Source organism: Mytilus edulis, chromosome 7, assembly GCF_963676685.1.
Source record: "Mytilus edulis chromosome 7, xbMytEdul2.2, whole genome shotgun sequence".
Classification (NCBI taxonomy): Eukaryota; Metazoa; Mollusca; class Bivalvia; order Mytilida; family Mytilidae; genus Mytilus; species Mytilus edulis.
Genome location: NC_092350.1, coordinates 4199058 through 4226696, shown reverse-complemented (window position 1 = coordinate 4226696; position 27639 = coordinate 4199058). Strand labels below are relative to the sequence as shown.

General features: G+C 32.3%; 1 protein-coding gene across 1 annotated transcript; it reads right to left on the bottom strand.

The window, feature by feature from the left end:
- Positions 1–27424, bottom strand: LOC139529762 (insulin-like growth factor-binding protein complex acid labile subunit). Its single transcript, XM_071325640.1, has 4 exons — positions 26638–27424; positions 7235–9033; positions 5298–5413; positions 1–2466 (listed from the first exon to the last, which is right to left on the bottom strand). Exons 1-4 carry the CDS (start codon positions 26912–26914, stop codon positions 1728–1730), a joined length of 2931 nt encoding a protein of 976 aa, XP_071181741.1. The 5' UTR covers positions 26915–27424; the 3' UTR covers positions 1–1727.
- Positions 27425–27639: the final 215 nt, after the last annotated feature.

Here is a 27639-nt window from a genome sequence, read left to right as displayed (position 1 = left end):
TGATTACAAAATGTGTTTTATTAGTAAAATACCTGCATAACAAGACATATAACACGGTATTAACAAGTATACAATTTATTGAAAGACAATGATAATATATTTACACAACTATCGTTTAATAAATGCTGCTAAGAGTTGTACGTGGGACAATGTTCACGCATATTTACAACGCCGAGGGGAAACTAGTAGGTAACTTTAATCCAGATAAATTTACAAACCACAAATAAACTCTCCCGTCATATTCTCTGTTTGCATGAAAATATCAACTTGAATCCATTTGGGAACTGATGACTTCTTAAAAAATCACATACTGTTTCAAGAGGACGAAAGAAACCTGCGACTAGAAAGATCATTATACACTTCCGCTTTAATATTTGAACGATTATGGGAATTATTTATACTTTAAACAAGACATACGAACAACTTAACAACATGTTAATTAACTGCATTACTTTTTCGTCCGTAGACTTTTCTGACATTCCAATACTAAAATTCCGTTAACATAAGACCTATATACATACATGTTTATGTAGCGTTTTTTTAATGGTAATCTTTTTCTAAAACAGTAACATAAATCATTTAACAGTAGGTATGAAAACAGCAATAACAATAGGATATTCATTTTGTGTATATGCATGAATATCATTCAATAACTAACACATTAACAAGGAACTAATAGTCTTGTAACTTGGGGCTCTTTATAGCTTGTTGGTCGGTGCGAGCCAAGGTTCCGTGTTGAAGGCCGTACCTTGACCTATAATGGTTTACTTTTATAAATTGTTATGTGGATGGAAAATTGTCTCATTGGCACTCATACCACATCTTCCTATACCTATTGTGAAATAATCCCCTACAATGCCGCTCATACCACATCTTCCTATACCTATTGTGTAATAATCCCCTACAATGCCGTCGGTGATACTGTTCTCTCTTCTACTGTTTTTGTTTTGTCATCACCAAATTGTTGGCTAGTCTAATCATGATAGGACTAGTGACTTAATAGCCTTATCTTACTTGAAAATATAAATAATGATAATTCAAACTATAATTCTATTGAGAACTGTATCAAACATAAATGCACAAGAAGCCTCATATAAATAGAGGCAACAGTAGTATACCGCTGTGCGAAATTCATAAATCTATAGAGAAAAAACAAATCCGAGTTACAAACTAAAACTGAGGGAAACGCATCAAATATAACTTTAAATAAGTACATGTATATGTTATTTGTGCTGTTAAGTATTCTTTCAAATACTAGTGTCCATAACACTATATGTAATACGTGCACATCGTTTTGGTAAGAATATCGTACCTTCTTTATGCATGTAAGACAAAATAAAGAGCAAAATTAAAAAGAACTTGTTTTCGAAAGTAATTGTTCCTGGCGAGATCCCCAGCATATTTGTATAATGTCAAGATTTTGCTTATACAAATATGTCACTAACAGTAGGGCAATCATTGTCTCACTTATAACAGATTGGTTGGTTTTCATTGCTATCACAAAAGGAAGGCTGGGGTGGAGATTGCTATCATTGAAGAACTTGATTGGCTACTACATTGTAACAATAACTTTTTATGACAGCTAATGTAGTTGCCTTTCCTGTATATTTGAATTATCTCCCTTGGTATATTTCAAATCACAACCTTGCATTGAATTCATAATTTTCTTACCGATATAATCAAGTTTTTTTTTTTTAAAGATTTGCACTCAATAATGAAGTCGAGTCTCAGTGTTGTTCCGTTTTACGTATTTTCATGAAAAGATCGTCTGCGGATGGTAATGTTAGTTCTTTACAGCTGAGTTTCCGACTTTTATTTTTTGTACATTTTTCGTTAAATTCTATCATGATATCATCAGCCCAGTCAGAAATAGTCCAAAGAGGAATGAATATATACTGACTTTTTTGGTTACTCCATGAATGTGTCCCGAGGCCAGCGAGTCGGAGGTTACTAGAGTGACCTATATAGAGTGGAGATCCGTCAACTGATGTTATAGCATCGTTTTTATTTCCTTTTAACACACCACAGATATAATCTTTGTCGTTAGCACATCTGTGATTAACTTTACCCTTTCTTATTTTTAATTTGGTTTTCGGTTTCTTGCCATCCAGTCGAATTGAAACAAAGAAGACAGGTAAAACTTGTGAAAGCGATTTGAATTGTTTCTCTGCGATAATACACTGCTGTTCCATTATAGGAGACGATTTCTTCTTAACGAGACGTAGAAGAGCAATGTTAAACTGCTGCATACCGAGTGACAGTAATGGGTGTGGTACTATGTGTGATATTTTATACGACGTTTTACCACGTCCTATTTTAACGTGTATATCTGCATCTGTGAGATACCTAAGGGCACCTGCAGGTACTAATGCCCAATCTGGGGTCAACAAAGCGCCATCAACAACATAATCTCCACGGTTCCTAAAGACTGTCACGTGTTTCTTCATCATTTCCTTCCCAACTGAACTGTAAATAATAATACATGGTATTAATGAAATAGTACTGGTTATGGTCTCAGTATATAATATGATATAATAAATAATATTATATACTGTATGACTACCTTCCTTATATGAATAAAAAAAAAACATTCGATATGAAGAGGAGCATAGATAGTTCCAACAGCAATGCTGATGATTTGTTGATAAACACGTCCTGCAAAAATATGCTTTCAAGAAAATCAAACATTTAAATAATTACCCTCTCTTAAACTAGAACTTTTGTTGTTGATAAAATTGATGTTTATAGTTTATAAAGTGTAGAACTTGAAAGGTCAAACAATTTTATGTTCTTTATAAGGAAACTTATGTAAAAGGGGGACGAGAGATATGTAATTTAGGGATCCACTAATGTGAAGGTCCATTCTTTTTTTCAATTTTGTTTGAAATTTCCAAAGAAACATGGAACAGACCTATGATCATGATGATTATTAGAGGATCTTTGAGATTTATTCTGTAGTAGGTGTCTTGGGGTATATGTATATATTGATAGGGACTTCAGTTTTTTTTTAATTTTCTCCGGAAATCAATATTTTTGTGATTATTCTTTTTTTCAGTCTGACTCTCCAAGTGAATTGTCGCTTTCTAATTCCTTTATCTTGAAAATAATATTTCAATTTTGTCTGTCCGTATGATTGACGAAAAGGTATGTAGTGTGTTCATTTTTAAATAAAACATAATTGAATTATATACAATCATATGCTTTTAATTACTAATTACAAAACCATGAATTCGTTAAAGAGATTATTTCTAATGTTATCAATTAACGGCTACTGGAGAAGCACACTTACATTGCATTTATATTTTTTCAACTTTTATTGGGTTTGTTATATTTATTAGTTTTGAATGATTTGCTATTATGTAACGGTTATAAATTATCTTGAAGTTCGTTTTTTTACTTTACTGTTAGATTTACATTTATCAATTTAAACATGTTTTATGCTTACAGGTAGACATAATAATAATTTCAAAAGTACAGGTTGAAGACTTCGCTATGATCTTGGGTTATATTGTCCAATATAACGGTAGTGATAAAGACGAACGAGGAACGTAGGGTAATAAGACAAAACACTTTGATATTACACATTCGCAGTAAGTTCAGAATCTTAATGACTATGAATAATTGCCTTACCAAATCAGGAATATGACAGTTGTTGTCTATTCGTTTGATGTGTTTAATCATTTGATTTTGCCATTTGATTAGGGAATTTCCATTTTAAATTTTCCTCGGAGTTCAGTATTTTTGTGATTTTACTTTTTTTTCAGATTTCCTACATCAAATCAGAATTTAAACCAAATTATTGATTATCATTTTCGCCATTTGTGCTGACACGATTTAGAGACGGCAAGCGACACACGTCTTCCTTGGAGGACTCGCATATTTGTCTGTTAAGAATTAAATGATATGACATTGATTAAGTGTATAACCAACTCTTTCATATACATTATTGACGGGAATACTATCACCTTGGCCAACTGAGATATATAATTATGTAATCAGAAAGAATTTGACATAGAGATATATAAGCCAAGGCACTACTATACGTCTTTGTATATTTGACATAGAGATATATAAGCCAAGGCACTACTATACGTCTTTGTATATTTGACATAGAGATATATAAGCCAAGACACTACTATACGTCTTTGTATATTTGACATAGAGATATATAAGCCAAGGCACTACTATACGTCTTTGTATATTTGACATAGAGATATATAAGCCAAGGCACTACTATACGTCTTTGTATATTTGACATAGAGATATATAAGCCAAGGCACTACTATACGTCTTTGTATATTTGACATAGAGATATATAAGCCAAGGCACTACTATACGTCTTTGTATATTTGACATAGAGATATATAAGCCAAGGCACTACTATACGTCTTTGTATATTTGACATAGAGATATATAAGCCAAGGCACTACTATACGTCTTTGTATATTTGACATAGAGATATATAAGCCAAGGCACTACTATACGTCTTTGTATATACATAGAGATATAGAAGCCAAGGCACTACTATACGTCTTTGTATATTTGACATAGAGATATATAAGCCAAGGCACTACTATACGTCTTTGTATATTTGACATAGAGATATATAAGCCAAGGCACTACTATACGTCTTTGTATATTTGCCAATGTCTTCTTAATAATTTATATGATTTACATTAAAAAACTTATGTTCATTTAATCAATGTAACGTTTTCTCTCCGTTCTTGAAAGGAAAGTTATCGGTAATTCAATTAAGTAGCATATGCTTACATAATATTATATTCGTACTTTTCAAGGTGGTATAAGTGTATGAACAATATGAAGGAAATCACTTTTTGTTTGTTTTGCGTTATACGTATAAATACCCTTCTATTCAAAACTGGGATGATAAATCCAGTGCTGTGTATGAGAGAGTGTCATATATAGTCACTGCACGGTAAAAAAAAACAACCTAGCAACAACTATATGAGATCTGAAGGTGACTTTGGCCCAACTGACATATTGTACATATTGTTTGTCTGATCCTTACTATGCATGAAACATTTGCCAATGGACATAATACAAGCAATATTCAACCAAATAGATATTATCCGACTTCATTTAAATCTATTCTCATCAACTTCAGGTTGTTACATACTGTATATTTATCAAATACCAAAGAACTGTCATGGAATCGTTTTTGGAGGATCAATTTCGAGAAATATCCTAACACAATATTTTTACAGGGGTCAAATTGCATTTTTTAAAGCAAAAATTACCAGATTCATGTAAAAAAAATATAATGTACTACTATTTACCGTCGTCTAGCTATCGGTCTTTTACTGAACACGCCATCTTTACACATCAGAGTGACGTCCTGACTTGCGTTAACTTTCTGGCTACAAGTCATGTCTTCATCGGCTAGTTCCGAGAACTACAAGAAATAAAGTTTACATTGAAATACCAGTTAACAACCTACGAATAAAATCTGGCGTGCAGTTTACACGAATATTCCTCATTCCAAACTAAAAGACAAATTGAAAGAGTTGGTATTACTTTGTTTCATTAAAAAGAATGGCGAACGTAGATTCAAGTATCTTCTCTTTGGGAGGGATAAAACCTATTTTGTAATCACTCTAATTCAAACAAAAGGTTCTCTGAAACTGACATTATTAAGATGCTTGATTTCTTGATTGAGAACATATTTGTTACGTTTGGAGGACGTGTTTTTCAACAGACTGTCGGAATTTTAATGGGAACCAATTGTGCTCCTCTTTTACGTTCCGCTATAAAGATGATGTTCTCTCACTTAATAATACAACTTTGTTGACTGTGTTGAACGAATCTATCCCATCGAATTAGAGCTAAAAGGATACCACAGATACAGATAAGTCTGCCTCATATCTTGACTTACATCTAGAAATTGACAATGAGGGTCGGTTGAAAACAAAACTTTACGACAAAAAAGATAATTTCAGCTTCCAAATTGTGAACTTTCCATTTCTATGAAGCAACATTCCAGCAGCGCTGCATACGGAGTATAATCTCCCAATTGATACGATATTCCCGGGCTTGTATTTCCTATCATGATTTCCTTGATAGAGTATTGCTGCTCAAAGGAAGCTTTTAAACCAAGAGTTCCTAATGGTGAGGTTGAAATCATCCATTCCTAAATTTTACGGACGCCATCACGAGTTGGTTGACCGTAATGGAATAACGTTTTCACAGATGATATCGGATATGTTCCTTGGCTCATGTCGTAACTACAATACATTCCCTTTTTCACGAATGTGATCTTCCGAATTAAGACTATTTACCGGATTTGTAATAACATAAGCAACACGATGGGTGCCACATGGGGAGCAGGATCTTATTACTCTTCCGGAGCACCTGAGATCACCCCCAGTTTTTTGTGGGATTCGTGTTGCTTAGTCTTTAGTTTTCTATGGTTGGTCTTCTGTACTTATTTGTCTGTTTGTCTTTTTATTGTTAGCCATGGCGTTGTCAGTTTATTTTCAATCTATGAGTTTGACTGTCCCTCCGGTTTTTTTTTGTCCCTCTTTACTATAAAAAATAAATGTTATTTTACAGTATCGATTATAATTTCAGTATATCATGAATCGGTTTTAGTCAAGACAAAGTTATCAGAGATTTCTTACAGGTAAAATTTTACAAGCCCTAAAGCCGAGTGCCTACACAGTCAGGTTTCAACGTGGAGAAATAAAACGCTATATACACAAACTTATAACATATTAAATTGTCAATTGCATATAAAGCATGATATGGTCACCATCTGAATCTCTAAATGGAAACACTGATTACGAAGTATTGATTCCTCACAGGAAATCACAAAGCTCACATGGTCAACGAATAACGTTTTCATAGCTATTTTTTTCTCAATGTCACATTTAGGCTGCTAGTATTCAGCATTGAACATATTAAGTCCACACCTCGCTACACGTGCAAATACTCAACGACTTAAGCTAAAGCTTGTAATTGTGTACGCCATCAGGCACAATTTGTCTACGCAAGATTTCCAGATAAACAATCACCACAAAGTTCGGACAGAATCTCTGCGAGATTACTTTCCATACTTCTTTCTGAAACCGTTACACCCTAGCTTCAATTAAACTCAACATGAAATTTAAGTGAATATTAACCATAAAGCTTAACTGTTATAAGGTCTGGAAAAATTATAAATTAGCAGTACAAACGCATAAAATTGTATTTAGGAAGTGTTGTTATACATATTTACCTTTGTACCATGAAGTTTGGGCGGAGATTTACACATGGCATCATTTGACGAATCTAATCTGACATTCTTTAATGGCTGTACTACCCATTTCAGTCGACAGTCACAATCCCATGGGTTATTGTCCAAAGATATGATAGAGGAACGACCCATTATGTGTTTGATGTTGGAACTTAAGGTCTGTAAATTGTTGTTAGACAATAGCAAGTCTTTAAGTCGTAGATACGCTCCTGATGGTATATCAATCCAAAACAAATGATTTTTACTCAGATCCATTACTGTTAACTGTGCCATATTTGTTACAAATGAGAAATTAAAACTAACTAGTTTATTTTCTTTCAAATCCAGCGAACTCAAACTAGGGAGTGCTCGAAATGCCAGTTTATGTATAGAGTTAACTTTGTTTCCTGCCATTAGAAGATCTTCTAATTTATCCAACCCAAGGAATGTATTTTCACTGATAGATCTTATTTTATTGTTAGATATATCTATCGAGTACACATTCTGTAGATTTGAAAACATACCATTGTTAAGATCTCTTAACTTATTATTGTTCAATGTTAAAGTTTCAAGGTATATAAACGTTGCCATGGCTTGAGGGTGAATTTTCCTTATGTTATTGTTTCCAAGCTTCAGTGTTTTCAGTCTAGGCATACCTTTTAATGTTTGAGCATCTATCTTTTTTATGTTATTTTGTTCCAAGTTCAAAAGTTTCATTTTGGACAATCTTTCCACATTAGAAGTCATAAATGCACCATCATCTATCCCACTTATGAAGTTATTATCGAGATGTATCTCCTCAAGATTCTCAATTCCATATGCGATTCCCTTTTTAAATTTCAACATTTTATTATACGATAAATCTAAGATCTGAAGTTGTCTCAGTACTGAGAATGATCCTGTTTCAATGGTGCTTATATCATTCCGGGATAAATCTAACTTTTTCAAATAGCGAATAAAATCAAATGTTCCATTCTTAATCTGTACCACTTTATTATTGGATAAAAATAACTGAGAAAGAGAATCGAGATCGTTCAAATAGGACGAGCGGATTTCAGAAAGATCATTTGTAGATAAATCTAAGCTTTTTATATCCCGCAAATTATCGAAAGCACCGTTTTCTATCTTTTCAATGTGATTTGCGGATAGTAGTAATTCCTCAAGATTGAATAAATTAGCGAAGGATTTAGCAGGAACATTAATAATGGCATTTCCTCTCAATGAAAGACTTCGAAGTGAATAAAGGTTTTGGAACCATCTCGGTCGAATTTTCCAAAGTCTATTTCCGTTTAGTAGAAGTTCTTGTAAGTTTACGTTGTGATCAAACGTTGCATCGTAAAAGTCTGATATATTGTTACGGGACAGATCAAGTACCTGTAGATTTACGAGCGGTTTCAGCACGTCTCTTGGCAGCATTTTTATTTTGTTCCCATTTAAATATAAAGATTTTAGTTCTGTGAGGTACGTAAATACCGTATAGGGTAAGAACTTTATCATGTTGTCAGACAAGCGAAGTTCCTGAAGGTTCCCAAGTCCATTGAATACTGCCGCAGATAGATGGCGTATATTATTGTTTGTTAAAGACAAGATTTGGAGACTTCGGAGGTAGTGAAATACTGAGGGATACATTATAGCAATGTTGTTTCCCGACATTATAATTTCTTTGACTGACACGCTGTCCCGGAATACATTTCTGTTGATGTACTGAATCTGAGTTTCGGAGATAAGATGGCGGTCCGTATGGCGCGTACCACGTGATCTCATACTACTGCTGTCGCCATACACAGTGAGCTTTGTAGCATCTGTAAAATAAAACATATTTTGAAGAAAAAATTATTTATATATAGGAAGTCATAACGAATATTAAAATAAAATTAAACAAAATCAATCACTTACGTGACCCAATGGCAAGAAATAGATGTAGATTAACAAACAAAAAATGAAGAAAAAAAACTCAGTTGCAAAGAAGGTACTCGACAAAAAATATTGAAACAATATAAACTTAATTAATTATATAAATAAAGACTGGTATCAAGTGGATCATTAGGGTAAGTGATGTGTCCTCTAAGGAGAGCAGGAAATTCTTAAAAACTGTTTCATAAGTTCTAAGGTAGTCATACATGTATGTATATTGGGCGCTATATGTAGTAATGTGTATTATTTAGGTCGATATTTTTGTTTGTAAAAAATATCCGCTCTTGATTTGAGACAAGACAGGTGACATATTTTTGTTTCCTATCCGTTTCAACATTGAACTGTAAACTTAAAACCAACAAGATTTGCCAGTCAGACATTTTTACATAGTAAACCTTTTGTAAGCTAAATTTTGTATGTGGATGAATCAAATTCATTTTACTATGATAAAGAATAGATCAGCATTAACAGCTAGACCAGTCATTCGTCCGATTATGCACGGAGAGGTAAAGGTTTTAAGGTCACTGCCAATAGACAACATTTATCATATTTTATCGATGTTTAGGATTTGGTTTTTATATTTATAAATTTTATCAGGTTGTCTAGAGATTTGATAATTGTAATATTATATTTCCAAGCTGTTTATTTTATACAAAAAACTGTTTTATCAGTCTTATCACAACCACATCAACTGTAGAACGATGTTTCGGGGTTTCATTTTAATAGCTAGTGATTTTCAGATAGACATACGTTGAAATATAATTGTGAAAACAGACGTTGTCAAAAATGAAAAATAGGCTTATTACGTGTTAGTATAGAAAATAAAATAGCGTGAAACAAGAGAAGATAAAACTTTTTGTTGTCATATTTTGTTGGTAAAAGGTTACAATTATTAATAATCTGATGTAGCGAATGTACTTTTCGCTTCAGCTGATTTTTCATCGCAAATAAAACAAACCAATCAGTACTTTTGCACAAAAATGTCCCACGTGTATCATTTGAATTTAAATTAAGCTGAAAAGATGACGAAAGATAAAGCTTGTAATAAATAAGAGCACTCCCGAGCAGTAAAGTTTTTTTGTTGAAGAAATGCAAACGCTCATTTAGCATCTGCCATTCTGCTGTATGATAACATATAATATTCTATGATATTTACCAAGGTATTATACTCGTGAAATGTTAGCATTACGTTTGGGATCATATAAACAGAATATTTGTTGAATAGATTAAAATAAATTTGAGAATGGAAATGGGGTATGTGTCTAAGGGTCAACTACCCAACCAAAAAACAAGAAAACAACCCACGACAACCAATTGATCTTCACCACAGCGACTTAATCCCGCACCGAGGGGAATAGTTGGCTTCAGTATAACCGTACAGTGACCAGTGCAATATCGTTCTTTGTTCTATGGTGGATATGTATTTCTGAATTAATGGAGAAGTGGGGTATAGTTAAATGAGACAGCAACCCAAGTAAAAACACCAATGGAATTTCAGGAGGTACCTTTCAGCCTTAAACAATAGACAGGTGTGTAACATATAAAGCTCTAAAGCATCCTAGCCGAGTCTACCTACTTTAAAACTAATTTTAAAATTGATATCTGTTCAAGTCATTTGTTCAACTGTACAATTTTATTATTTAACAAATGATAGATACACAATGATTTACTTTAAATGATTTCTAAACAAAACACATTACAACATTAAAATTGATTTTAATATTAATATGTTTATCTGTGTTGCTCATAAATAAATCATTCATGGGAAATTATTTTCTATTCTCAAGGAATCATTTGTATTTTTCACACACCGGTCTTGAAGTTTTCATGAATGTTTTAAGTTTCAAGAATTTTCCCTAACAGCTACCACTTACAACGTCTTACAAGTTTACAGCACACCCATCCACTCTCATAATTATCTAGCATTTATTTAACCTTTATTTGCTTTGGTCGTCTTGATTGTTACACAAAAGTGTATAATCCTTTTAACATATGTCCATATTTATTTTTGCATTCGTCAAATTCGTAAAAGGAGTATTCACGTGTCCAAATGACACTTTCGTATTACTTCGTGTACGAGGAAATGCTATCTATGTCTTATCTACGTCCTATCTTCGTTTAAATATATTCTTTACATGTTCAATGACACAAGCTGCTATTTTTGTATACGGAATATTGACATGTTCCAATAACATGTTCAATCTTCGAATATACCGATAATTGACGTGTTACAATTAATGAATGTCTATTATCTATTTTGAATTTATTGAACCATAAAACTAATGTTTGACTCTTCACATTGAATAATCCGCGAACCATAAAACTAATTAGCGGATTATGTAAAATGTGAAGAGTCAAAAATTAGTTTTATGGTTCAATAAAATCAAAATAAATTATTGCCATTCATTATAAATAAATTTCTATCAAAAATAAAGCTCAAAGAACTTTTTATATTATATATATATATTAACAATAACAACGTACACACATGCTGGCGTATGAATACATGCACAACGTCAGAGTGGGCGTGTCGCCTTCAAAATTGACAACATTGAAAATAAAACTAATAATTTTAACCAATCAGAAGACAGTAAATACACCAAATTTATTTATTAAGAAATAAAAGGCAGATAATTGTATAGAATAAGTAACAAATATATTTTCAGAAAAGAGGAACGAGATTATATTTCAATTTCAATTTTTATTTCGTTTTCATCATTATTGAATGTTTTTGGGAACTAAAATGCACTGTAATCTCACCAATCACATGCTTATTATTTCGATGGTTCAATTTTGGAAACAGATAATGTTTTGTCATCAAAATCTTCACAGAGGATCTCTCGCAGTGGGATATAATTACTTGTATTGTATATTATTACATACATGTGCAAGTTGGTGTAGGTGGACGTATGAATTATCATCACTCAAGAAAGAAGTTGCTAATTCATTACTGTCAGAACCATTTATAAGAAAGGGTTCAGACACCTGTACATGTAATATACAGTCAGGATTCTACTTCGTCAAAATTATCTCCCCATTACGCCAGTTAATTTTCACAATCGTAGAAATGGAAGCCATTGTAGGGATGACGCGCTGCCAATTTTGCTCTTGAAAACCGATGAATTTATATGCATAGCACCATTAAGATCCTTATATGTCAGTTGTATTTTAAAATACAAATGTATCTACTAGCTAATGAGCATCAGTTAATGATCTTGGTTTGCATTGATTCAACTTAGAATTATTGTCTAATCGGTTGTTAGGTGGAATTTTTGAAAATTCATAAATATTTAAAAAAATTCTAACTAAGTATTTCGTGGAAAGGCAGAATAGATTTTTTTAGTGGTTGAAGACTTTAAACCTTAGTTATCATACACAAAAAAATATTAATTTTCGAAGATATGCATTTTCATCATCCAACTTGAAAGACTGTCGTCAAGTACTGTTAGTAAAAAAAATAGCTATTCGAACACACCTACTCTGTTTTTATGATTCATTAGATAGGTATTTCACTTGACCCATATATTTCATCTTTTAGTACCGCGATTTTTCAGGTTATAAAGTCAACCTGTAGCTTTGATATATAAAAATGATAGAATCCGAAGCGAGATGATGTATCAAATTTTCTTGCTTTGTACGTTTTCAAGACAAAATATTCAACTCAAACACGCCCTAACATAAAAAGGTGCACTCGATTTTCTCTTTTCGATACAATTGTTACCCATTTTTTAGAATTTTTTCTTGGGTCACATAATGGAAGGGCAGACACGAAAATTACTGAACTTATAGATTGATATGTTCTCCATCCGTGGTATTTTTTTCAAAAAAATCGGAGGTTATGCATTTTCTACATCCAACTTGATAGATACCCATGTCGTCGACATGATATCTAATTGTTCTGCTTAACTATGTAATAGATAAATTGAAACCTTATGCAAATGGCGTTTTAAAAATAGAACACTTCTTAATTGAGAAGAAAATTGTCATTTTATTTGTTTCTATTAACTTTTAATTTTTTTTTTACTATTGTAAACATTACAGTTAGCATTTATCGCCTTCTCTAACGAAGTGCTTCGATTCCTTTTTTCTATTTCAACCGGGTTTCCGCCTGTATATATGTAAAGCCACAATGTTAATGAACCGTCATTAAGATTGCACTTATAATTGTACACGCTGTTATGTAGGGTCTCTGTCATGCATCCATTACCGTGTTAGAATGAAAGGTCTTTTGTATTCGACATAAATATGACAGTAAGGTCTCGCATACGAACTTGAAACGTGAGTCCACAAAGTCAACATGGAGCTTATGTTTAAATGACTGCACAAGTGGAATCATATATCAAAGGTCTGTTGCAGGATTTAAGCTTGTGCATGTCTTAAGTTCACAGAGCAAATTTGACTAGAACAAAAGTGGTTGGTAGGATTCAAATTTCAAAGATTCCAATCTCAATAGATGTACAGCAAGGTTAAAACAGAGACTGGTGTTTCATCTCAGTATATCAATCTCAACTCTCTATCTCTACGCTGACTTTTTGTGTGGTTTTAAATCAACAATTACTGTATTTCAATAGTACTCAATCATATTATTGTAAACATTCAACATTGTTTGTCTGTTTAAATGTCTCTTGACTTACAAGGGTGATAAATGATAGCTTTTTGTTTAGTCTCATTTAGTAGTCAAATAATTCCGAGCACAACTTCTTTACGAATAGATTCATCAATCGGAATGACCTAGTCCGATTAAGTACTATAATGGATCTTTGGTCAATGTCAAATAAGAAGATGTGACATGATTGCCAATGTGACAACTTTCAGTTTTTACCCAAGCAATGGTTTGAATGAAACATCCCAATTATATCATGAAACCCTTGTTCAAGGAAAACCTCCTCAAATTAACTCCGCTCACCACGAGGTCGAAAACAAAGAAAAAACAGAAAAACACTGTTAGGTTAAAACAGACAAGCCAATGATAAGTAATTATAGATCATACAGTAGTGAACAGTAATTGAACTAACATGGTTAAATAAGAAACTAAAAATTGTAAGATAAACATCTTCCTTTTGGTCACGTGGCGCTACGAGTGTTTCGGTACATTTGCATGCTTGGCTTTCTTTTTTGTGACTTTGAGCATTCTTGATGATGGTTAATCCATGCTTTGGACGCATAGAATGTAAAAAGTGTTAGTAACATTAAGTACTAGCATCGAGCACTAATAAAAAATTTGATATGTTATGGCTTCGACATATTACAAATTTAGGCAAACTTTATGAAACCTATAATTTTTTATTTTTTATTTAGAAGTTTACATAGTATTGAGAATATGTTTTCCCCATGCATGTGATTGATTGAGTATGTATGTATATTAATGTGGGACATCTGTTTTTTTACATAAAAAAGTACAGATCAAATATGACAAAAATACCCAAGACATACAGATATTATAGAAATAAAACCATTCGTGTTTTAAATGAATTCGATGGATGTGTCCTTATTTACAGTTGCACAACATTTTCGGGACCCCCAGTACCTCTAGTTTTGAACATTGAAGACTCCAGCTTCATCTTTCGAACAGTTATTGAATTGAAATAACTACAAGAAATATACAACTGCACCTATCTGTCGGAGTCACCAGGTATTCTACATATTTCACAGTAACTAGCTTCTGTTAAATAATTAGTTCTGGTAGAAATAATTGTTATCTATAGGAATAAATGTCTGCTACGTTTCAGGTGGGCATAGTTTTGTTTCTATGGTATTTTTCTAAAGAGCAATACAATCATAAAGGTTAAATAGAGGGTAATCCAATCAATACCTTTTGTAAAATAGCCGATAGAAACGATACAAAAAAATACAAAAAATACAATGAAACATAACCTTTTTTAATATGTCATACCACATATCTTTATTGTTACATTTTTATATGTCATATCACATGTCCTTATTTTTATATGTCATATCAGATGAAAATTATACAAAATCTATACAAATTGAATGATTTCTGTTCTTTTATGCCAAATGATATGTTAAATACAGGTACTTTAAATGTTTAATGACAATATTTAATTAGACTGTCAATTGCTGTACATTAATCTTTTTTTACAATTTTAGGTGTCTTGAAAGTTTATAATTGTACTTGTTTTCAATAGTTTCTTAATGTTGACTGTAAAAAAAAATCTCCAAATAGCTTCATATATCTGCATAAAATCATGTGACATTTCTTCAGATTAGAATTATAGCTGATTCTCTAACTTTTATAACTTCTATGCATTTCTTAATTTTCTTCATCATTGAATTCCTAACATTAGAGCCTTCACATATAAAAAGAAAAAGACTTGGCAATACTGTTGATGATAATGAGACATTGTTCCACTAGATCAAAATGATGAGTATTAGCATTTACAGATCAGTGTACAAATCTTTTAGCAATGACCGGCAAATCATAACGAATTAAAAGCAAGCTATAAAAGGCCACCAGCATACTAAATATCAGATAATACAAACGGGAAAATTAACGACCTGATTTCGTGAAATAGAAATTAATAATAAACGTAAACCAAACATGATATACCCCACCAAACGACAACAAAGTAGTAAAATATAAAGGCTCCTGACTTGGAACATAGACATATACACACGAGTTATGTCGCGGGTTTGAACATGTTTGCAAGTGCCAACCCTCCCACTAACCTGTAGGACAACATAAGAACAAAGTATAAAAATCAGTTGAAAATGTTGTACTCAAAGTATACAATAAGCCATTTTGAAAAGAATTATGATACAAAGTATCAATATGAGAGTACTCGCAATACTTGAATTATATACGTATTGTGACAAACATTCGGCCCACATTGAAAGTTAGATTGTTAATTTCATTTTCTGTAAAACGCATGTATTCTTTCTCATATCAAAGAACGTGAGTAACATATAAACTTCATTACTAAACTTCAATAATATCTTTTTCATTGTAAATTCATATAATGATTTTAAATCATTCATGAATGGTTATTTTTATGAATGATTTTTTTTTTCTAACTTATTATTAGTCCGTGTGTGATCTAAAGTTATAACAAGTCAAAAGATTAAAGGTGCTGAATTACATAATAAAATAAATTGTACACGATAAATATTACAGTTATTGTGCCAAACGATAACTATTACAGTTATTGTGCCAAGTTAATTCATTCAAACTGTTTAATGTGTCTTCTGGTTTAAGAAGGTAGATAGTTCATATTATCATATGAAGAAAATGAGATACGAGATTGCAAAAGTAAAATAACAAAAATATCGGTACTACAATGAAAACTCAATACACAAAAGAGGTGAACATCAGTATTTTCAATATTGCATTATATATACCTTTATTTCTCAATAAACCATTTACATTGGAATGGTACAGAAAACACATATCATTAATAACAAATCAACAAATCAACATATTCAATTTATATAGAGGCAACAGTAGTATACCGCTGTTCAAAATTCATAAATCGATACAGAAAAAACAAATCCGGGTTAACAACTAAAACTGAGGGAAACGTATCAAATATACATGTAAGAGAACTACGACACAACAGAGACACAACACCGAAATATGTATATATGTGATTTCTGATGATTTTTTTTTTATATTCTGTAATCGTAATATAAGTCCCATGTCATATTATTCCGTTTGGGTTAAAGATAATCGCTGTTACAAGACGTTTTTTCAGAAAGAACAAGTTAAATTGCGAGCGTTTGTTCACGTATGATACCCCCGATATAAGTAATAGATGTAAGAACGAATCACACTATAAAACATGCTCACAGAAAGGTTCATACAGAAATAAGGGAAATCACAAAAAACTTCAACTCTGAGGAAAATTGAAAACGGAAAGTCCCTAATCAAATGACAAAATCAAAATGATAAAACACATCAAACGAATGGACAACAACTGTCATATTCCTGTCTTTGTACAGGCATTTTCAAATGTAGAAAATGGTGGATTGAATCTGGTTTTATAGCGCTAAACCTCTCACTTGCACGACAGTCGCATGAATTTCAGAACGCCTTGAATTGAAGTTCCTGAAATAATGTAATTTACTCTGTATTTATAGGTTGAATTCGGTCTTCATCCTGGTATTGTAAAAAAAACATTGCCATAATTTGAATGGCTTCTAATTATATCATGCACAGTAGCAAATATTTTATATATATATCTATTTAAATGATATTTCATAAAAAAATCAACGAACAGGATTTTACAAAGTGAGTGATGATCAGTGACTGGCGGTAAAATCTTTCTGTATGTTAGTAAACAAGGCATGTCGGGAGAACTAAGAAGCTTTGGATTACAAAAGGTCATCTCGACATATCACTGCACTATTCTAAGTAATTTTATTTCTAACAATAAGAGCTTAAACCATGTCTAAAAGAACATTTGATAAATACTTTTAATGCGACTATTTACTGATCATCAATATACTTATAACTGATTAAATTTATAATTTTAAACTATCGTGATACTATCAAATGTGGTATAAATCCGACTTATTCTCGTTGTTATCTCTATCATGGATCAGGGTTTATACTTAAAAAGAAGATATTTTGGGTATACGATATTTGGGTTTGCTCTTTGTTGTTGTACGGTGACCCATACAGGCATTTGATTACACCCATGCCATTTGGACTTGTGAACTGTCGAATGAAATCACACAACAACTTCTTACATGTATTTTGATGTACGTTAATGAGACAGCAACACTACGACACAACAAAACACGAAAGAAAAGATATCGAGGTTTACACACTGTCTTCAACACAAAAAACAGTGTTCACTTTTTTAGTCCTGAATCTCCCCGACTTGAGACAAAAGGCAAAACATTATAGCAGAAATGACCACAGATGTGTAATAACATAAGTTAAAGCTAACGAATCTTGAGCACATCCTATTAAAGACCTGCTGTAAGACAGGATTGCAATAGCAAACACAGACACAGTTGCAAAAACACTCGTTTCTAATAGAAAGTGGGATTGCATATATTTTTGTACTTTAGGTACCTATATTTTGTGATAGAGTGTGTTGAGATGATATCAAGTATGGTATTAAAATCGTAACATCTCTATACATTAAAGTCCTTCTATGTTTTATTTCCTTGGCTTTGACTTTTATGACATGTTTTAGTTACGTAAGTGCAGACATCAAAGGGGATTTATTATTTCTGATTTAGAATTATATGCTGTACTATCTATAAGCAGAAACAGATTTAGATACGTATCTCAGAATTAATATTCAGTTCGAGTAAACACGTTTAAACCTAATGTCTTGACTGATATAGATTTAACATATGTTCTCAAGTTATAGCGTTTGGCGTTTTACACACAGAAAGCAGATAAATGTTTAACCTACAAGAATGATATTCTTTGGTGGAAATAACGTAAATATTTTCTGTTGATCTGACGACTACACGCTCTCTATAATCATATCCTTTTTAGGTATTAAAGGAGAAACGCTTTTACGAGGACTCGCAATGTACTTTAATAAAACGTTGGGTTCTCAATATTTTTGCTTTTATCTTTGCTTTTTAATATTCCAATTTCATCTTGATTACATGGCCGCATATGCATAAGGACATCAATGGATAAACTTGAGTTAATTTGAAAATAATGGGCTAAAAAATACACAAGTAAGATGAAGGCAAAAAACAAATTGCGAGAAAAAAAACACGGAAAACTGCAGATTGAGCAAAACAAGCACATATATTTGACTTTCAAAAATTCGAATTTGTTTTATACTCTTTTTTTAAATCAATATCTATGGAACGCCTCAGCTGCCTTATGATAACAATAACTTTATCATTAAGGGTAGAGATATATCATGAAGAAAATGTTCTATGCTATAGCGGCATTTGACTATAATACTCTGTCAATTTGCTATATCAGTAAAGTAAATTTATATACTATAACGGTATTTGACTATAATACTCTGTCAATTTGCTATATCACTAAGGTAAATTTATATACTATAACGGCATTTGACTATAATACTCTGTCAATTCGCAAAGGATCAGATATGAAGTGTTGATATAGTGCAGTATTGTAACTGCGTTTTTGGTAAAGAAACTTCTTACGAGACTTTACTTTTCTATGACAGAAGCACGAACAGAAACAAAAGGCCGAAATCAACTTTTCTGTCTTAGAACCCAGTTAAGATAGAGTTATAGCATTATAAATTAAAATTTATAGCATGATTGCCAATGATATACACAGCTATAATTAATCAGATACGACCTTCAACATTGAGCAAAATCACACATACAGCAAGCTATAAAAGGCCCTTACATAACTGAAAAAAAACAGTCTATCTCAGAGTCCAGTTTAAATAAAATAAAATAAAATATGCCATGTTGGTAATAGTACAACTATCAATCATATACGACCTTCAACATTGAGCAAAATCACACATACAGCAAGCTATAAAATGCCCTGATATAACCGAAAAACAGTTCAAATCAGGTTTGTTCACAAAATTATATTTAAAAAAACAATAATATTAATGTTTCTTGTGTTGTGAAGCAATGAAATGCTATCGAGTTCGACTTGTACAATACAGTAAAATTGAGAATAGAAATGGAGAATGTGTAAAAGAGGACAACAACCCGACCAAAGATCAGAAAACATACGAAGGCCAACAATGGGTCTTCAACACATCGAAAAACTCCCGCACCCGTAGGCTTGCTTTATCTGACCCTAAAACAATATGTGTGCAGATCGAGGATTTGACGACATAAGCCAATCACTTGAAAGAAGAAGACAGTTAACAAATCAGTACCAGTTTATAAAAACACAAAACCTATGCCTTTCAAAAGTTTCAAAACTGAACAAGCGTTACAAATACATCGGTTGTTTATTACGAAGACATTTTAAATTGAAAAAAAAGGAAATAAAAGAAATCTGGCAAGTTGAGGCTATCATTGGCGATTTATTTTTATGCCCCACCTACGATAGTAACGGGGCATTATGTTTTCTGGTCTGTGCGTCCGTTCGTCCGTCTGTCCGTTCGTCCGTTCGTTCGTTCGTCCGTTCGTTCGTCCGTTCGTTCGTCCGTCTGTCCCGCTTCAGGTTAAAGTTTTTGGTCAAGGTAGTTTTTGATGAAGTTGAAGTCCAATCAACTTGAAACTTAGTACACATGTTCCTTATGATATGATCTTTCTAATTTTAAAGCCAAATTAAACTTTTGACCCCAATTTCACGGTCCACTGAACATAGAAAATGAAAGTGCATGTTTCAGGTTAAAGTTTTTGGTCAAGGTAGTTTTTGATGAAGTTGAAGTCCAATCAACTTGAAACTTAGTACACATGTTCCCTATGATATAATCTTCCTAATTTTAATGCCTAGTTATATTTTTTATCTAATTTCACGGTCCATTGAACATGGAAAATGATAGTGGGAGTGGGGCATCCGTGTACTTTGGACACATCCTTGTTGTTTATCTTATTCTACGAAAAAGGTATTTATTGAATAACATTTGTCGTCGTATCAAGCGTTGTAATTAGTTTATGAATACATCCACTCTCGTCATTATAAATATTAGATTAAGTTTTTTGCCATCACCGTCTCAGCAGTGTAAAGAGATAAAATCATACAAATAGCTTGCTGATTGTTTATATTTTGTCTCAAGGAGTACAGAGTTAATTGGTGTTTCTAGAAGCTGTCTCCATTAATTAATACTTATAACATATGCATCTTTTGTATATAAATCATCTATATATACATATAACATATGCTTAATTGTTGCTGCAAGACATCATTGCAAGGGTACATTACTATGTAAATAATCAGTCAGATTTTATACAGTTTGCCAATTGACATGCATTTATAACGCGTAAAAACGTGTAATGTGCATTCATTGCATGTAATACAATGATAGCAATGACTTGACCTGACGTAGCAATTATAAAAATTATTTCTTAAAAATAAATTTATACTAGATACATAGATTTTTCAAAATATGTGTAATTTGCATGTTGAATATTAATTTACTACAATCTTTAAAATAAGACATGATGCCTATATACTATATACACATTATGGGATTGATTTCGTGGTAGTTATGTTAAAATGTTTGTTTCCATATTCCTATCAATACATACCTCATTGCCATGCAATTATACCACATCTTTTTTTTTATATATTGTCATCTATTTTTTCACCATGAGTAACACGATGCGTGATGAGCATGTTCTGTTAAACCACCTGACACAACTGAGATCACTCTGGTTTTGTTTAAGAGTTCGTGTTTCATAGACTTCAGTTTTGTAATTGGAGTTTTTTAACTTTCGTAATTCTGTTTTTTGCCCTCTTTTTAATTTCAATTTCTTTTCGACTAATGAGTTTCAGCTGTACTTAAGCTATATTCCATCTCTTTTGTTGTCAATACTAATGCACCTAGATTCTCTGTTGATGAAGTTATTAAGACATTATGGTTCCAACTCCCACATGAAAAGTTGACCATATTGGATATTTCTATTCTTTTTTCTGTCCCTTTTGGTCACAGAGCTACACGTGTATTTAAGTATGTATACATCCGGGGATTTCAGATACTTTTGATTTGAGTTTTCAAGATGAGAGGGAATACAGAACAGGAAAAGCTTTTGTTCTGGTGTGTGATGTTATTTACTTGTTTGTTGTTTTAAATAAAGATACAGTTCAAGTCAGTTAAATTTAAATATTGTGTCGTTCATATACAATGTTGAATATAAACGTTAATTCAGGACCAATTTTACATTTTTTATGATGTGTATTGATAAAAGGAGGACAATTTTAAGTTCAAGAACTGTTTACCAATGTTGGTTATTTGGATGATAGACTGCAAAACTATATCATAAATTAAGTCGTGCTCTATAAAATACACTCGCCATCATTTTGACAGCTTTAAAATAAATGGATTTTTTGGTATCTAATTTTAATCTAATGCAAAGACGCCAAGGGGGAAAGCTTTTTTTAACAAATATTTTCTAATTTTAAATTTAAAACAAAAATGCTACTGAGTTTGTCTGTGAACGTACTGTGATACTTGTCAAGGTAGGTATGATTTGATTGCTTTGAAGCTTGAAGTTTTAATTGATATCCGGCTGGAATTACATAAGGATATTTTTCACCAATTTTCAATTACATCGTTGCATTTATAAAAACCCTCAACTAATCTAAAAAGATCTAATACTGATAAGATAAGAACGTTTCAGCAAGTTGAAGTAGCGGATAAGATAATATTTATAATTGATCGATGAACTTGAATTTGATTTAACGTATGTCTTGTCTTGTCTTTTAACCACCATTGCAAACCGCGAAGAAAGTAAAGGCGAAATTATAGATGAAAGAAGTTAGATCATTTGTATATTTCGGAGTTTAGTATGACGTCTATTATCACTGAACTGGTACCCCTTTTTTTAGGGACCAGCTGGAGCATGCCTCCGGGTGCGGGATTTCCCCGCTGTATTGAAGACCCAGTGGGTGCCTTCGGCTTTTGTTCTATGGTCGGGTATCTTTAACATCCCCATTTACATCTCAATTTTATTTAGAAAACAAAACATATAGGATAAGGGATATAACGTACACGAAACTGCATATAATTTTTCACCAAACATTACCGTGTTGTATGTTTTGTTATATATCGAATTCTACATACGTTATAATTACATAATTGCAGTTAATATGATTTAGTAGCAGACAAATGTTTATTTAAACATCTGTGATTAATTTATTGAAGTGTCAACTTTTTTTTTTATTAATGTTACGACTTTTTTTATAAATTAATCAGTGATGTTAATGGTTTTATACAGTTGTAGAAAAAAAGGTACCTCGAATTGGAGCTCTACTAACAGTGCAGTGGGTCATATTTGAAGGACTCAGAGTTTATATTAAAGGCATGAAAAAGATGATCAATTTTTACAAAAACTTCGAGAGAAACTGAGAACGCCATTATGGCATAGCAAATACTAATGATATCATATAGAGACCCACAAAACACTATGTACACATAGTAAGCTACATATTGAACAACACGATACCCACCTAAACCTGGGGTTGATCTAAGTTTTAGTTTAGTTTAGTTTAAACATATTTATTTATAGTGGATTGGGAAACAAGTTTTTCAACTTATAATAATCCCTTCCAACTTTGCGGGTGCGAGTGCTGCCTTGTAGCGGCATTAGCCTGCTCTTTTTCGAAATCTACATGGGTGTCTTTAACGTGCAAGAGATATGGCTCTCTCTTAACACGGGTCAGCCATTTATCGTCCCCTTCCGACGGACTATCATCGTTACCTCGAGACCATACTCGCAAATGGTGTCAAGGGAGAGCCGAAAATTCAGTTCCTGAAATTTTCATCCTAGACAGGAATCGAACCTTTGTGTTAGTAGTCCGATGCACCAACCACTACACCACGGCTCTCTAAGGTGCTTAATTGACCAATACAGACACTATTGGTAATATTTGCATGTAACCAATTCAATTCAGAAAATATATTATATTGTTGTTTGCTCAATATCTAGTATTGATATGTTCGTGCATATATGAGGAAAAGAACAAATGAATAACGGATGTAATAGGTAGATGTATGCAACTGACCATCCAAGAACTCTTCGAAAAGCTGTTTCAATGCCCCCATTTTCTACACGAGGAGGTGGTGGATTTAAAGTCCCCGATTCTGACAGGACGTTTATATGTTTAACTACATCCAGCATATTAAAGGAGCCCCTACCCTTCCGTCCACACATTACTACAAAGGAAAGCTGATCATTTCCTCCTCAGTTGAAGTACTAGCCCGAGTGTTCCAGAACCATTGATATATTCAAATTGAGTAACTTTTGTGTAAGATTGTATGGAATGAAGACAACAACATAATGACACATACAATCAAAAGCAATTTGACTGAATATGAAAGTAAATGGAATAAAACCATTAAACACACACGTTCAATGAAAAAATGTGAAGAGAAAACAGGTGCGAGTTTGTTTTCAGCCAATATACCCTACTTAAAGCAATAGTACGACATATACATACTAAAACCATGAGAAGTTAGCTGCCACGAAAATGATGAGAATAAATAGATTCGTTCCTCTGGCGACCTATCATCATGATGTTTCACATTGATACTGCATCATCAATTAATGGACATATGTTATATGCGAGTGTTTAATGCATCGCTGATTGCAGAAACCTTAAATGAAATATCTGGCAAATTAATCCTATTCTAAAAGAGCAAACGTTTGTGAATTTTCTTTTAACTGTAATGATTTACAAATTAAAGTACATGTTAAAGTGAAGTTTGAAAAAATACTAAGTTAGTGAAATCGAGATGTCTCTGTATTTTGTAATGATTTCTTTTATAGGAATTTTTTTTTTGTTCTTTTATATATATATATCTATGATTTTATTTATAGTGCAAGCTATATAAAATTTTCACATACATTTATACAAAGTCAATCAGCCAGCCTCCAAAGGCTTACGAAGCATTGTCAATTAATTTCTATAATTAGCGCTTCAATTACATGTAATTTATATATATTTAATGTACAATAATAATAAATTTATCTTACAAGTTATTAATTAAGATTTAAGGAAAATGGGGGTGTCAAACAGAAATAAGGGGTGTCACTTCTTGGAACAGGTATATGTGCCATAAATTTTAATATAAAAAAAAAGTGAAACAAAATTAGATTTATAGTGTTCTCGACATATATTCCATCAAATGTTTATCAAAAGTTTTTGATCTTGTATGTGTGGTTGGCAATTGTCGTTTGATGCACCACCACCATCTATTATCTATAATATTTTCAATATTTCAATTATTATAATATGAGTGAGTTATCGTTTCATTTGTTTGATCATTTCATTTTGACATTTGGATAGGGACTTTCCGTTTTTATATATATTTTTTTTTTTCAAAGATTAAGATATTATTTTTTATTAATGCATTGAATTATACCACAAACTGTCCTTGTATTCACCGTCTAAAACATTATTGAAATATTTGCAACTGAACATTCAGCAAACAAAAGCCAATCCCTCTATTCAATTCATCATCAGAATATTTTTTTTATCATTCACCAGGTTACAGTATTCGGGTCTGTTTATCATAAACCCAGTAAATCGGTTATAATCTTCGGGTCAAAATATCTATGTAATCGTTTCACCTAACACGTTGAACTACAATGATGTCGTTTAAATGAATATTTTATGAAGTATTTATTAAGATTATGAACTGTTATAAACTCTAATCCTCAATCTTGTCACATACTTACTGAAGTACTGAAGATACGTCTAACAATGGCAAGCTTTGTATAGAATATCTTTATATGTTAAATAGATGGTTCTCAAGGAAAAAGGTCAAAGCCCTCTTAACCTTTGAAGTTACGTGTATATAGTAAAGAGGGTGTGTATGATGCTAACTGAGGTCATTGTATATTCGACAAACTTATATATGTCAATGAACTAAATAAAGGCGGGTACAGGGGACCCTGCCTCCTCCCTTTTCGTGAGAAAAAAATGGGTTTATATAGATCACTGTAACGTGACTGTAGCGGTCCCCTTAGGTCAGTCAGAGGGGTCGGGTCCCCTTTTAAAAAGTTTTGGATTTGCCACTGACTAGACTTGCTTAGATTTATTGAAAGTTAAAATACTACATTATTTAAATTGCAACTGAATAAATGCTTTCAATTTTTGCAACTTATATATACAATATGGAACATGTAAATTTGTTTGGTATCCATCAGAGCCTCTACCCTAGCTTATATATCCAAATAGTCTACATAATGATTTTGTCGAGGTTTTAACGTTGCACTCGACTTAAAATTCAGTCTGAAGTATAACGTTCAAGTACTACATCCAGGTCATGCCGTTTGGTTTATAAGCACACCGTTATTCGTGATTTTAGGATTATTATTTGTAGTGTAAAGGACACTGTTAAAACTAAGATATTTTCAAGTTGTGGTCGCTTTTTTTCTATGAGTTTTTAACTGTTAATTCATTATTTCTTATCCGTTTGTTTAAAACGAAAATAGCAATGCAAATAATGAGATACTCTGCTGTCCTAAAATTTAAAAAAAAATTGAAATGTCAACTATGTATTGCTTATGTTTTCTCAGTGTTGAAATCACGTGAAAAAATATTGAATTCATTGAGGGCATGTCTTTGTAACTAGTCTATCTGGCAGGCATATTTTTATTCTTAATTTATAATACCCATACACATATATCTATACAAGACGATATGATGGATATCTTTTTCCTGAACACTCGCTTTTTTATTGCTATTAATAAAATCTTTGAAAGCTGAACCTGGACTTATTTGCTTATTGTACGTGGATTATGTGTTTCCAAATCGACGGGGTAGTTAATTTCTCTTTTATCTGTACATCTAAAAAAAAATGACTCGGTGAAAGTCTAAACAGAAGCAAAGGTTCGACTTATGACTACGAACTATGTACTGATAGTCACCAATCTGAGTTTCTCACCTGAGGGTATCCGTGCTGGAAGCTCTCTTAGTCCCTGACATACCACGGATCTTCCAGTCTCGTCCTGTTCCGTATTTTGCCACGACTGATCTACATTCCAGGAATCAAATAGCCCTCTAGCAGACCTTTGATTTAGGTCCATGCACCGGCAATGTAAAGGACAGGCCTCCAGATGAGCACTATGATCTCGGACATACCGTCTCGGGTAGGTATTATATTGGAATGATCCGTGTAAAAGTAAAGCAAGAAATAGTAACTGTAGCAAAACAGATTTCATATTTACGGCAAATGCACATCCAACAAATAATTAAAGATTTTTAGTTTTTCCAATTTGATTAAAACACAAGAAGTTATATCACTATACATCCCTAGAATAAGAACAGTAAAATTGATTCGCCTTCATTAGAATTATCACAGTAGAACATGCACAGTACTTATCCTCAGTTACATCTAAAGCGTACATTATTTTTTCTCGATAATAAGTGTCGGGAATATGTACTAATAACATAAATATTATAATATCAAGCTTTTCTGTCAATCATGGCGGGAAATCACGCCCACAATTTTCTCTTCATCTGTAAGTGTCTGTTTCACATAGCGGTAATGTAATTTACATGGAATGTTATTGGTTTTCTAACAATACAATTATAAAACACGTAAAATTATATGCTTTATACCAGTAATAATGAGAAAAGCTACAAAGAACTTACAGAGATTAATGACACGACAACTGGTATCATTCTTTGTATATATTTCAATCAATTTTAAAAGTTTACGAGACATTTACACTTGTTAGTATCGTATAAGATGTAATTGGGAGGAAATTAAGACGGTTGAAAACACTCAATTAAGTTGTTATTGAACATACATTTGTAAGTCATGATGAAGTGATAAATTGAATTCTAATGGAGTCTTTACACATATTTGATCGCAGTTTAATGAAAGTAAGAATGCAAAAATAAAAGTTCCAAGATTTGAACGACTTCAAACATTACATTTTGA

Bases quoted from the DNA above. Each gene is read 5' to 3' on its own strand.
- LOC139529762 (XM_071325640.1), bottom strand. From the start codon at position 26,914: ATGAAATCTGTTTTGCTACAGTTACTATTTCTTGCTTTACTTTTACAC. The intron at 9,034-26,637 runs GTGAGAAACTCA...TTTATTTTACAG, and splicing joins TCCAGCACGGATACCCTCAG to ATGCTACAAAGCTCACTGTG. The intron at 5,414-7,234 runs GTAAATATGTAT...TATTTCTTGTAG, and splicing joins CCAAACTTCATGGTACAAAG to TTCTCGGAACTAGCCGATGA.